Source organism: Rhinolophus ferrumequinum, chromosome 6 (genome assembly GCF_004115265.2).
Source record: "Rhinolophus ferrumequinum isolate MPI-CBG mRhiFer1 chromosome 6, mRhiFer1_v1.p, whole genome shotgun sequence".
In the NCBI taxonomy this organism is placed as follows: Eukaryota; Metazoa; Chordata; class Mammalia; order Chiroptera; family Rhinolophidae; genus Rhinolophus; species Rhinolophus ferrumequinum.
Window position 1 is genome coordinate 73624717 of NC_046289.1, and position 13438 is coordinate 73638154.

General features: G+C 40.7%; 1 protein-coding gene across 3 annotated transcripts; it reads left to right on the forward strand.

Annotated features, from left to right (window-relative positions):
* The first annotated feature begins 9711 nt into the window (after positions 1-9711).
* On the forward strand, positions 9712-13420 carry C6H14orf119 (chromosome 6 C14orf119 homolog). 3 transcript variants are annotated; one of them, XM_033109056.1, is made up of 3 exons: positions 9712-9850; positions 10009-10138; positions 12310-13419. In XM_033109056.1, the coding sequence occupies exon 3, from the start codon at positions 12311-12313 to the stop codon at positions 12740-12742; it is 432 nt and encodes a 143-aa protein (XP_032964947.1). In that variant the 5' UTR covers positions 9712-9850; positions 10009-10138; position 12310; the 3' UTR covers positions 12743-13419. The 3 variants fall into 3 exon arrangements, with proteins under 3 accessions (XP_032964947.1, XP_032964948.1, XP_032964949.1); XM_033109057.1 differs by lacking the exon at positions 10009-10138 and having other exon boundaries at positions 9724-9850; positions 12310-13420; XM_033109058.1 differs by lacking the exons at positions 9712-9850; positions 10009-10138 and adding an exon at positions 10157-10313 and having other exon boundaries at positions 12310-13416.
* Positions 13421-13438: the final 18 nt, after the last annotated feature.

Consider the following 13438-nt stretch of genomic DNA (forward strand, 5'->3'; position numbering starts at 1 on the left):
AGAACTAGTTTAGAAAACAGCCTAAAGATAGTTATATTCCAGATACTTACTCAGCTAGATTGGGCTCAACCATGTTCTACACTAATAGTATTTAAACTGGTGCAAATAAAGCAGATGGTGTGAGCTCTAACCCAAGGTCTTTTTTCTATATCTCAATAATCTAAAATGAAATAGTCTTTACTTCTGTAATTAAGATACTTATTAAATGAACTAGAGGGATGCATATAAATGTAAAACTTCACTCAATGATCACTTGAACCCGAAGGTAAACTACGGACCTTGGGTGATTATGTGTCAGTGTAGGTTCATCACTTTTAAGAAATGTACTGCTCTGGTGGGGGATGTAATAATGGGGGAGGCTATATATGTGGGGGCAGAAGGCACATGGGAACTCTCTGTACCTTCCTCTCAATTTTGCTGTGAACCTAAAACCACTCTGAAAAAAAATCATTACCCAGATGCTCAAGAATTTAAAAAGTTAACCAGGTTGAAGGGAAGGTAAAGATTTTAATATTGCAGATAATTTAAGCTTACACAAAGAAAAGATTGGAAAAATTATACACCAAAGTATCAATCGTGGTTATTTTAGTTTGTGGGACAACTGATGATTTAAAAATGTGTTTTTACTAGTTTTTCCCAATTTTTAAAAATGAATACATACTACTTTTAGTAATAAGAAAACATTTTTAAAAGAATAAAAGCTTATAATCTGGAGAGATTATAAGAGATTCTCAGATACTCCTCAAATACTATAAACAGCTAAAATTCATATGCCTAGCCATCCCAAGTACTCATAAGATCAGCATGCGTCAGGGAGCCGTGTCCTACACAACTACACTGAGAAACAATGGCTTGAACCAGAGAGGGGAAAGGGGAGGCGGAAAAAAGGGGAAAATCAAGTTATAAGCACATCTTTAAAGCCATACAAAAGATGCTTTGTGGTGAATAACAGACTTTCAGTAAGCATGTATATGCTCGATTCAATAAATGTGATTTTAAGGGAGGGGGGGAAGAGGAATGTACAAAGTTGGCCAGAGATAAATGTGTTGTAAGCAGGTCAAATAAGAGTTTTAGAGTTGTAATTTTAAAGTTGGGTATTGTAAGCAAATAACCTCTTTCTCCACTTACTGTAAGCTGCACGTTATCCTACGGGATCATAATGCTATTGTGATACTGTAAACCTGCAGTGATAGAATTTTAGATGGTTACTTCTCTGGAAGCACTTGAGTAATGAGTCATTAAAGAGATGAGGGAAAAGTGGGCAGGACTGTTCAGAAAGTTTTGGTAACAACTGTTTTACAAAAAAAATGGTAACTTGAGGGGACCCTTGGACAAGAAACAAGAGCTTAGTAAGCAATACAAAATGTAAGGAAGAGATAAGGAATCTCTTTCTAGCTCCTTGTACAGAGCTGATACGATGCAGATAAGCTTCTGGGAAAGGCGACATCTTCTATTATGAGCACACGGCCCATGAGTATCTTAAGCTAGATGTGAATCATATGTGTAGAAACTGCATCTTTAGCAATGGGTGGAGCCAATACTGGCAACAGGTTAATAAATGTATTTCAGGAGTTGAAAGCAAGTCAGGGTGAATGTAAGATTTCCAAGATTCCAAAGCCAGAAGCCTTCAGGAAAAAGGAAAAGGTGGCTGCTAGACAGTGTAGAATGTATTAAAATGAGTAAGACCCATTTAGGAAAGTAGTTTCTTCATCCTAGAAAACAAATCCCTGGCCAGGATTTGCAGGATCCAACTAAGGTAGCTAGAGATCACAGCACAGCCTGTGGCCAGAGGGTATCCTTAGGTATGAATAAGATGCAGGAATTAAGAGAATGGAGACCAGGGAATGATGCCAAACCTAAATCCCACTCATGGTAGCTCTGTAAGTAACATTAACTAGAATCTTTAGCTAATTTAAATCTCAGCATCCAGATTTAACATGAGAAATTGGAAAGAGAACTACATGCTCTGTAAGCCAAGACTAAAATCCCCTAAGACTATCCCTTTGGTAAAGAATCTGTATTCTCAAAATTCATTTTTAAATGTTTCTGTATTTTCCCTAATTTTCCTAGGTTGGACTCCTAAAAAAAATAATTAAATGGCAATAAGGATTTTTTATATGCCCAGTTATAATCTAGAAGGAAATCCAGGCAACTTCTAACTATTGGAGGAGAGATACTGACTCCCAACACCTTAGAAAAATCTGAAGAATGTGATGGAGAGGTTAAGAAGTCAAGAAAGAGAGCTGGGGAAGATTTCATAAGCCATTTCTTCCTTCGTATTTGGGATTTTGTCTATAGCACATAAACAGGAGGTTAACAGAACATAAGTCAAGGATCCTGATTAAATATCATACTGAAAAACTATTCTTTCAGTTAGTCATTCATAAATTGAGTTGAGCAACAGGAACTACCAGTAGACTTTAAAAAATTGTAGAGTCCCAGGACTCACATTCCCTGAGATTCTTCAGGTAAGGCCCAAATCCATATTCTTAAAAATAGTAACACTAAAAAACAATCCTCAAGAGCTACTGATTAGCAAAATATGTTACTAGGAACCCGATTTTAATAAAAATCTTATTAAAGAGAGAACCCAAAAACATCCAAAGCCAACAAATAAGTTGGCATTCTAACAGTTTACTGGCCTGTGGTAGACTGACATTGTACTCCTGAAAGAATCTAATTTCTGGGTAAACTGCAGGTATTACCACAGATCCAATTAAGCACTGCTAGAACTCCAAACTAATACTTCATTTAGGGCTTTGACCAAATTTTGTACCACGCCTGTGAGATTCATATTCTAGACAAGATCAGAAAATCTACGAGGTCAAACCATTAAGTTCGCAAACTCATCCTAGAAAAAGTGCTACATACCTCACTGCTGAGTATCACCACACTCACCCTCAAAGCACTCCCCTTGGGAAGCTATGCACCGACACCAGCACCTAATCCACCCTTCAAAGCAATTTGGGAACTTTTTCTGGAATGGCCATCAGAGCTGTTATCGTATTACCCCTAATGTCCTGAATGTCATCAAAATGTCTTCAATATTTCCTTTATCTTCGGGTAAAGAAGTCATTGGGGGCCAGATCAGGTGAGTAGGGAGGGTGTTCCAATACAGTGATTTGTTTACTGGCTAAAAACTCCCTCACAGACAGTGCGGTGTGAGCTGGTGCATTGTCATGATACAAGAATCATGAATTGTTGGCGAAAAATTCAGGTTGTTTTCGTCTTTTTCATGCACCCTTTTCAGCACTTCCAAATAGTAAACTTGGTTAACTATTTGTCCAGTTGGTTCAAATTCATAGTGAATAATCCCTCTGATAGCAATAAAAGTTAGCAACATCGTTTTGACTCTTGGTTTGGACTGACGGAACTGTTTTGGTCGTGGAGAATTGGCTGACTTCCCCTGTGCACTCTGACGCTGTTTCAGGGTCGTATTGGAACACCCATGTTTCATCACCAGTGATAACATGGCACAAAACATCGTCTGTCTCTCCAAAAGGTCTTGGCAAACTGACTCTCCTTTGCTTTTGTTCATCGGTGAGCTCCTTTGGGACCATTTTTGCACACACCTTTCTCATGTCAAAATTTTCAGTTAAGATTTTCCTGTTTCTCTATCAAGTTTACTTGGTCTGTTATGCCTCTCACAGTCAGCCGACAATTTTGACACAACTCGACGAATGTTCGGAATGTTTCCATCAGTTGTGCCGGTTACTGGCCGCCCTGACCTCTCTTCATCAGTGACGTGTTCTCTCCCCTCAGAAAACGTTTAATCCATCTGTATACTTTGTTTATGGCATTATCCCCCATAAACTTGAACATGTCCCTGATTTCACTCCCACTTTTGGCAAATTTAACAAGAAATTTAATGTTTGTTCGCTGCTCTAATTCAAGCTCAGATATTCTTGTGAAGGCACCCACAAACACTCAACAATAATGAACGCCACTCAGCAAGACACCACCACATGTCAACACGAACAGAGCCGTGAGACAGATATACCAAGGTTCTGAAACCTTACCAAGCGAATTGTTTGCACAGTGCTGCCAATGTAAGCACACGGTGGCAAGTTCGCGAACTTAATTGTCAGACTTCGTATCTTTTTTCCTTCCTAAAAAACACCCTCGTTTCCTCTGTGCCAATTCAAATCCTACCCATTTCTAAGGCTCAGCTCAAATCCTATACCTCCTTCATGAGGCTCTCTCTAATCACTGTAGTCCTCAGAGAGATTTTACTCTTTTGAATTCCTATAGCACATGTGTCTGTACTACTTATTATGTCACTTAAAAACATACCATCTCCTATTGTTAATTTTACGTGCAACTGTCTTCTCTCTCCCTAATAGACTTTACAAATGTGCTAACTCCCCAAATACTCTAGTATGGAGACATGTACACAGCAGAAATTCCATATATACTTGAGTGATTTTTATTTGAGAAGAAACACTGACAACTATTTATAAGAGTGTCCCCCTTCCTCCTGGCTTTCCAGAGGGGACAGAGTGCTAAGAGCAAAACGGATCAGTTGAGGGTCTGTTACTTTTGTATTTGAGAAAAGTATCTAAAAGAACTTATTTCTCTCCAATCATTAAGTATCTTCTAAAAATCTATTTTCAGGAAGAAATTCTATCAGAAGAGCAAGCAACTTCCATACATTCTAAAAATGTTAAATATGGAGTGCACCTTCCCCATGACTGATATTAATAATGATTCAAAGTACTTGTTCATTTACACACTGGTTTAATATAGCTGTCGGTCTTATACGACTCAATATACATGTTCTCCTAAAAGGATACTGTCTTTGACAGGTAGCTCCTAGCAAAGGAAACAAAGGCTGCATTTACAGACTTTGGGGGACAGACTATGCAAAACTGAGTACTTAACGTTGTGAAAAAATTAATCTTGCCCTGAACCTACTCCACAAATTGGGCTAATCCCTGTAATATGCTCAAATACTCTGCACTAACTTTCACAACACACCGCATGACTATAATTCATTATGTAATAATTTGTTTAATGTCCATCTCCTCACTAGATTATACATTTCATTGGGGCGGAAACTTTTTTTTTTATCAACTATATTCCTGGTGCCTGGCACATGTCTGGCTTAAACTGGCACGCAATAAAAATTATGAATTAATAAACTGTAGCAAATACCCCTTTGGGGGGGAATGACTAGATGTGCAACTCGTAATATATACAATTGGTGAAGAAATGAAAAAAAGAGTTGTGCCTATTGCTAAATTCAGAGGTGGAGCAGTTTAAAGAGGTACAGATGAGAAGAAAAATCACACCGCCGTATAAAACACTGTTAACACAACATAGAGGTGAAAGCAGACTTCAAAAAGGACAATTTCCATGAAAAACACATGTCGAATGTCAATGTGACAGAGTTTCCCTGGGACTTTAATGGAGGCTTAGCATGAAAGGAGGTGTAACTACCTCCCCCCACCAACTACGCAGGATTGACAAAATAGCGCAGTGGGGAGGGAGATACGTACTGGGTGAATGTCTGCTGAGCTCCAGCTCTGGTCTCTCCAGGCTGCTCTGAAAGTCAGGAGGCAGCAGGGAAGCCACTCCCTCAGGATGGATCATCTCGTCCTCCGACTCAGCTGAAGCTTCTGCAAAGTACAGATTGGGTCGGGGCAGGGAGGGAGTGAAGGGCTCAGCATGTGGGAATATGTAGAGGAGTGAAGGAAGTCAGGACAAGTCATGGATACAGAGTATATACTAAAAAGAGCTGTACAGAGAGAAAAACTCCTAGGATTAAGCTCTACCTCATCTAAAGGGTGGCAGAATTTACTTATAACTCTTCCTGTTGGCAGGAATCCTCTTCTAACAAGACAGTCAAATTGTCTCCTTCCCGGACAATAGGTAAACAGTAACTCACTTGGCTCCATAAACTACCAAAGCAAATTAGTAGTCTCAGCCTGATGTTTTCCAGAAATTGCCTAGTTAAACAGGCCCATCTACTTGGTGACAGGAATAAGAATGAAGAACTCCTTGTAAGAAGTGATAGTCTGGGCTTACCTTCAAGTTCTGCAGCTTCTCGAGCTTCACGTTCCAGACGCTGCCGAAGTAGCTCCTGCTGCTTTTCCAGATACTGCTTTATGAAACTGTTCTGGCTCATTTCCTCGCCAATCTGTGTAGAGGACATGGAAAAAGAAAAGTCTAGGGAAGCAAACCAGGAAAATGCAAGGAAGAAAATTCCAAAGTACTCCATCTATCTGGACTCAAGAAAGATAACTAAAATGTTGGAAGGCCCTTTTCTAAGCTACTTTTATGTTGAGGACCAAAATAAATACCCTATGATTCACAAAAGATGGCAAAAAGAGGAACTACATGTAATTTTCTATTTTAAATGTTCAGTTCTCACCCAAAGAGTGATGCACAAATAACTTAGAATCGAATAAAAATTCCTATAAAATTATGCATTTTAATCTAAATATTTAGATAATATAAAGTACTATCTAAAAACAATCTAAAATTTTCTTTTACTAATATCAAAAACTGAAAGGAAAAAAAACACCAGTTCATACTAGTTCATCTTTTGTTGATACAAAAGACCAATCTCTACCTATCTAAGAAACATTTTGTCAAAGATCTCTAAAATTCATGTACACTACTTGACAATATGAAAACAAGAGACTAAGAAAAGGGATGTCCATTCAGCACTTCAACAGAGCCCTAACTCCATTTTCTTTGGGTGATAAGATATTCTTGGTAACAATATTTAAAATCCAGGAGCTTAATCTCTTTTCCTTTTTTTAAAATTTTTTGTAACAAAGACTCCCACATCACTCTTCTGCCCTTCAGCTTTCTCTTCACAATTCCTCCTCCTGAGAACCTTTGTGCTTGGCGAGTCCTATTAGAACTCCAGAAAAAGGAAAAAAATCTGAATATTTTCTATGTTACTAGTCTAGTCATCTTTCCTAAGTATGGTAAATGTTTATTTTCACCTAGAGATGAGTGTCTTAATACTTAATGGACGTTGATGAAGTGTGGATTGCATGTATTAGAGAATACATGTATTTGTTGCAAAAATCCTATTAATAAAAGCAAAGCCTCAAACATTAAAATGCAAAAGGAATTTAATTGTAAACTGATTAACTTACATAGTTTCTTATGCTTGTTAAAATACTTAACTAAACCTCTGTAAGCTGGCTAGATTATGATTACTTACAGCTTAATGAGGTGATAACAAGGGAGTAGGAAAGCTCTCTTTTACCACAGTATCTTGGGACTTAATCTAGTACTGGAGCTGCACACCAGTGCACTAATCAAGATCTGGATTTTTTCCTTTAAGTGTGCATTATAGTGTGCATGACACTAACAAGAGGATTTTAAAACTGCTTAAGAGATAACGCTAAGAATTTTAGTTTTTAGGTTTTCTGTTATTGTTAACTGTGGAATCATTTCTTCTAAAGAAATCATATGCAAAAACTCAATATACAAAGCAGATAAAAATAGATCTAATCTAGTTTAACAGGCGAGTGTAAACCTCTGCTCACTTGGGAAGCAGGAGATACCTTGGGAAGAACGTATCTCCCCTAGGAAGCCCCCAAAAGCAGCTCCAGAAAACCTCAGCAAAGCAGTTATAAAACTATGGATCTAGTCCAACACAGGGGTACTGAGGAAACCAAGGCCTCAAAGGTTAAGTTTCTCGTCCTAAATAACAGAGCAATTCATGATGTTTAGGAGTAACAGCATGGTTGGTATTAACACTTTTAATGGTGGATGATTTCCAAAGGATTGAATTCTTGGAAAATCTACGTCAACATAAGAGTTCTTAAGCTAATATTTTCCTACACTGTCCTACTGATTGTCTACTTTGTATCTACATTCAAAGACATCAACTACTTTTCCAAAAATCAATGGCAAATAAATGACTTCAGATTCCTGTACTATACCTAAATCAATTGGAGCTACATCTCTCTGCACACAACATTTCAAGTATCAGATTAACTAAAACTGCTCTGATTCTGCTCTTGATTTCTTTATTAGAATTCAACTGTCCTGGTATGAGAACATTTCCAACCCAGGGAACTTAGGAAATAATGGTGAGGAATTAAGCATCAAATATACATCATCATATCCTTCCAAGTGTCTGTGCATCCAAATAGCCTACCCCATCTAATGAACCTTCTTTCTTACCTGGGAATTTGGCTGGAATGCAGCATGGGGTGTTGAGTGTTTCTGTAAATTTTCTAGCATTAGAGCCTGGTATACAGAAGGGCAAAAGTCAGAAACCAGGAAAAAAACAAAAAAACCCAAAAAACACCCCTCTCCCAATCTCTTCATTAAATGCAACAACTAACCACACAGACTTAAACTGTTCTCCTTTTCCAGGGACCTAAAACCCCTTTATAATACTGTTCTCATTCATGTTTAAAAGATAACCTATCTTTAAAGATAGACTCGGTTACTGCTCCCATTTTACAGAGGTAAAATGAAGGCATGTAAGTGAAAATAAGTTACCTGGCTATATAATAAATTCAGTGACAGAAGCAGTACTACAATGCTTATTATCTTCTGCACTTCTGACTAGTGCCCCTTCTAAATCTGGACATACAGGTAAAATCATTTCAAATACTCAAATCAGCTTCAAATACAGGAAACCATTATGGGGTTGGTTTTGACCTGATTGAATTACTTGGTCAAAACAGTTACCCGGGACTAGATCTACTTGAGAAAACTTGGATTCTTTCCTAGAGAATGGCACCTAGATTTACCAAATTTGTAAAAATTTCGAAGAGAAGGCTACAGAACAAAATGACCAGACTTTGTAAACAGTGATCTGACCCAATCCCCTCCCCCACCCACGAAACAGTCCGCTTCTATATGTGTAACGGTCTGCCAACTTAACCCGTGAGCCAACCCAGCCCCAATCTGTAATACCCACAACGTATTCTAATTAATCCTAATTAAAACCAAGACATCTTCATCTTCCCTCCGTTGACATCAAACCCATACCATACACACCAATCCATCCATCGACCTCATGACTAGCCCACATTAATCTACTCAAACCGATTCAAAACCCCAACATATACCAAGCTGCCTCACCTCTCTCACCAATATTCACCAAACTCTTATTCACCCAAATTGCTCCGGCTCTATAAATTATACACCCCTCTATAACCAAGTCCCTTCGAATCAAGGTTTCTCCTCATCTCACCTCCTAATCTAACCAAGCAGACGTTTTTACCCTACCCCAATCCTATTCTTCCGGATACCGACACCGATACCAACCCCATTAACCCTTCCGCTCAACTGTACCCCTAACTCCCACCCAGCCCAACTCGCCCCCCTCAGGCCAGCAACGCCGGTGGTTGTAGTGGGATTTAACTCCTTCTGTAGCGCATGCGCCGAAACCACAGACACAAACAAGGAGGGGGTGGGGGAAGGAGGAAGGAGCTTAAGACACTCCGGGAGAGTAGCGCGCACCCTCCCATTTTGGGCTCGCGCCGCTGCCGTTAAGGCGGGAACCGGCGCTATCTCTATTCCGACGCGAGCCTCGCCAACCACCGTGCGCGCGGCTCCAGAGACTCGCGCTGGCGGCCTGAGCGAGCTCGCGCCGAGCCCGGACACTGCGCCTGCGCCGCGGCAGAGACTCGTCTCTACCGGGTCCGCTCCACTCCGACACCCCGGCAACGCCGTCTCCTCACCCCTTTGAGTCGCTTGACCAGGGCACTCTTCTGCCCGCTCTTGGCTAGGCCTCGCTGCTCCAGTGCGGCCTTCAGGTCGGTCACCCGCAGCGCCTGAAGAGGCTTCCCGTCCAGAGTCACCTCCTCCAGCTCCGCCATCTTGCGTGAGGTACTCGGGTCCGTCCCGACGGCTTCGGGCATCTTCGGTAATTTCCGCCAACGCCCTTAGAACGTACCGTGCTGACCCCGCCCACTGCCGTAGTCAACCCCTCGATTACCACTCAGAACTCCCCGGGTTCCTCCGGAACTGCTCGGGTATTTCCGTCTCTATATCGGCGCCAATCGGTTCTTTCTGTCCTGCCAGCCGCTCCTCCTCCCTCGCCCGGCTTTCAGAGCTCGGATATCTTCGTTTTACCGAGGCTTTGGATCGAATCTATTCGGAAGCCCTCGACTCTGGCATAACCATGATCGGAGTTATTCGGCTCTCTCCGGACGTAAGGCTGAGGCGCTGAGGCGCTTGGGTGTTTGGGGCTGGTCAGGGACCGGAAGTGCGTGGGCTGCCTGGCTGGCCTTGCTTGAGGCTTTCAGGAAACATGGGAGCGGCGGCGGTAGTTGGATTCTAAGCACTCTTTTGACGGCCCCTCGGTGCCCTGTGAGAGGAAAGGGGAGGTAAGCGGGATAGAAGTCCCTCCCTTGGCCTGGTCAGCCTCGGTGTTTTGCGGGTCACCCTTTAGGGAAATCCTCTCGTTCCTCTACGAAAACAGCTGCCACTACCCATCCTCTTAATCCCCGCCACTCCCATCTAAGGCTACGTTGTTCTTTGGGACCTCGGAATGCTAGGCTCCGTGGCCTCCAAAGGGGACAAGTGGCAGCCTCGTGTCTTCGGACTCAGACTGAAGTATTCATGATCATTGAACTGGAGGTTGCCGTGGAAGCCATGTCGCAAGACTCGGGAAAAGCTCTCCCTTTCCCCGAATGAAGTTCCTGTAGGAGGAATTGCTTCTCGTAGGGCCAGTGTGAAAAAGGCAACCTCTTTGCGTTGTTTCGGCACTGAATTGCTGTTAATTAGTTAGGGGTTCCTTTCTTTCTTACAACAAATACTTCAACTTGGAGCAAACTTTACTAACAGTTTTAAAATAGGTCAGACAATAGTAGTTTAAGGTTTTCATTGTTAGAGATTCAAACTGTGGGACTCGAAAACTATTCAGGTTGGCTGATATTCCAGTTGCATTAGTGATGCCAATCAGTGATGGGACATCAACATGTATTAAACATTAAGGAAAATTGTTCAGACGTGAATTGTCACACATCTACAGCAGTATAACACTTGTTAAATCCCTAAGCCAACAAACCAACTAGACTCTTTTCAGTCTTGAATAAAGACGTGGCTTTTTCTGTTTTTCTTACTGTGTTATATTATTTTGGGCCAGTCGCCCATCATTTACTCTGCTCTTTAATTGTTCCTGATGCTTTACACGAAATATAGGGAAGTAATAGATGTTATCAAGTTCTTGGTATATTTTAAAGGCTATACACACATTGCAAAGAAGACTGTTTTATTATATGTTTTTTATTCACTGTTGATTGCTCGGAAATGATAAGTATCTAGGCCCTGACCAGCTGCATGTACTAGATTAAAAAATGTGCCCCTTTTTTCATTTTAGGGAAGATGTGATCAACCAACATTAATCATTGTCTTTCTCTTTACTCAACCTGGAACATAGAAATAGGCAGGAGAGAATGAGCAAGAAATGTGTTGGAGAAGCTGGAGTTAGCAAAGTTCAAGGAACAGCAGGGGAAGAGGAAGAAAAAAGAGGAAGAAAACTGTACCCGAAAGTTTATGATAGCCCAAATTCCCAGAACAAGGAAGGACTATGTAGTGAGTGTGTGACCTTGCAACTCTTGAAGTTGATATTAAAGAAGCACTAAGATGTCTTGTTCAAACATTATCCTGTGGTGCCTCGGTAACAGGAGAGGATTAAAATATCCGGGGAGACTTTACAGATGACATAGTTGATGCCATTCAGGAAAAATGACCAGAGGTGGATGATGAAAGCATCGAAGATCTTGGAGAAGTGAAGTGATTTTGAAAATGTGTCCATATTTAATGATCTGAACTGAGAGTTGATATTGCTAAAGGGAGAGAGGCCTTTTGAAAAAACAATACATATTTAACATAAAACTATAGACTGCTCTCGCCCTTCGTATTTTCACTGTTCTGTACAAGGTTGCTTTTCTTTGGTTTTTGTTTTTTTTTTAATTGCCAAAGTCTAATAAACGGGAGACTGTCATGTTTATGCATGAAATAGAATTTAGTCAAAAGTTTTTGGTCACTTAAAAGAAATTACTGGTTATTTTTAGATTCTTTGTAAGAATGATGGAGGGAAAAACAGTGGTTGGAGAGAGTAATAGGTTTGAAATAAAGGAAGGAAGGTTGGCAAATATGAAATGAAGTTATTCTTGGGTGACTTCTCTAAAGTAGTTGTATAATAACCCAAATAAAGGACCCTACTCTTTTCCTGTAAATTGAATTGGTGAAAGATAATTTTCTTTATAGAGGCTGATTGAGTGTGATAAGTTGTATTATCACACTTTCCTTGTTGGAAAGTTGTATTTTGATTACTTTATGTAATAGAGAGTATATAACAGTGCTTTTATGTTTCAGGATGCCACTGGAATCATCATCTTCGATGCAACTGTCCTTCCCTTCCCAATTGTGCTTACCACCAGTGCCAGAAAATTTTACTAACTCTTCCCCTCCCCCAATGTCTTACATCACTTCCCAGGAGATGAAGTGTATTCTTCACTGGTTTGCCAGTTGGTCAGGTCCCCAGCGTGAACGTTTCCTACAGGACCTGGTAGCTAAGGCAGTACCAGGAAAATTACAGCCACTGCTGGAAGGTCTGGAGCAGCTCAGTGTGTCGGGAGCAAACCGACCACCTTGTATCTTTGAGTGCCAGCTACGTCTTTGGGATCAGTGGTTTCGAGGTTGGGCTGAGGAGGAGCGCAATGAATTTGTCAGGCAGCTGGAGGTCAGTGAGCCAGACTTCGTGTCAAAGTTTTATCAAGCAGTGGCTGCTACTGCTGGTAAAGACTGATAGTCATTAAAATCAAAGAAGATAACCATTGCGATGGAGCTGAAGCCACAACTTGACAGTGAGAACTTCAGATATGTCACTTAAAGTTCTGGGAATGGTATCCCAATCTGCTGACTGAATTTGCTGACCAGTTATTTCAATAGTTATTTCAATGTTAACAGCACTGACTTTATCAGCTAGACTCCTAGTGTAAATGTTTTCCATCTACGCGAACCCAGGTCAGCAGTCTGCCTAAAAGCTTTTTTCTTTCCAAGGGATGTCAAACCCTCAAGAATTTAATGGCTTCTTTTGCAACTGTAACCAAAAGGCACCTACACATTATAACTCAAGCCTACTGCTGGCCCAGGGGATATAAAGTAGAGCTCTTCTACTCCAGAAACAGGAGAGAAGGGCAATCAAAGGTGATGTTTTATAGCTTAACTGGATTCAGATGGCTGGTTTCACCACCTTTACCAGATTCTGGCATGATGTGCCACTAGCTTTCCTGGGATGATTTAGTAAAATTACGGAAAACTCGGGAGAGGGAGATAGTTACCCTTTCCTCTACACTGATGTGTTTGAATCCAAATAGCAATGACTTTTTTCTAAAGCATATATGATATCCTTAGATCTGGTAGCAGATACTCTGTAAGTTTGCTCTATGACAGTATGAAAACAAGTGACACTCTTTACAGGTTGAAGGGTTTATTTTTTGTA

What these genes read in the sequence shown, in the direction of transcription:
- C6H14orf119 (XM_033109056.1), top strand. Translation starts at nt 12,311, where the DNA reads ATGCCACTGGAATCATCATCTTCGATGCAACTGTCCTTCCCTTCCCAA.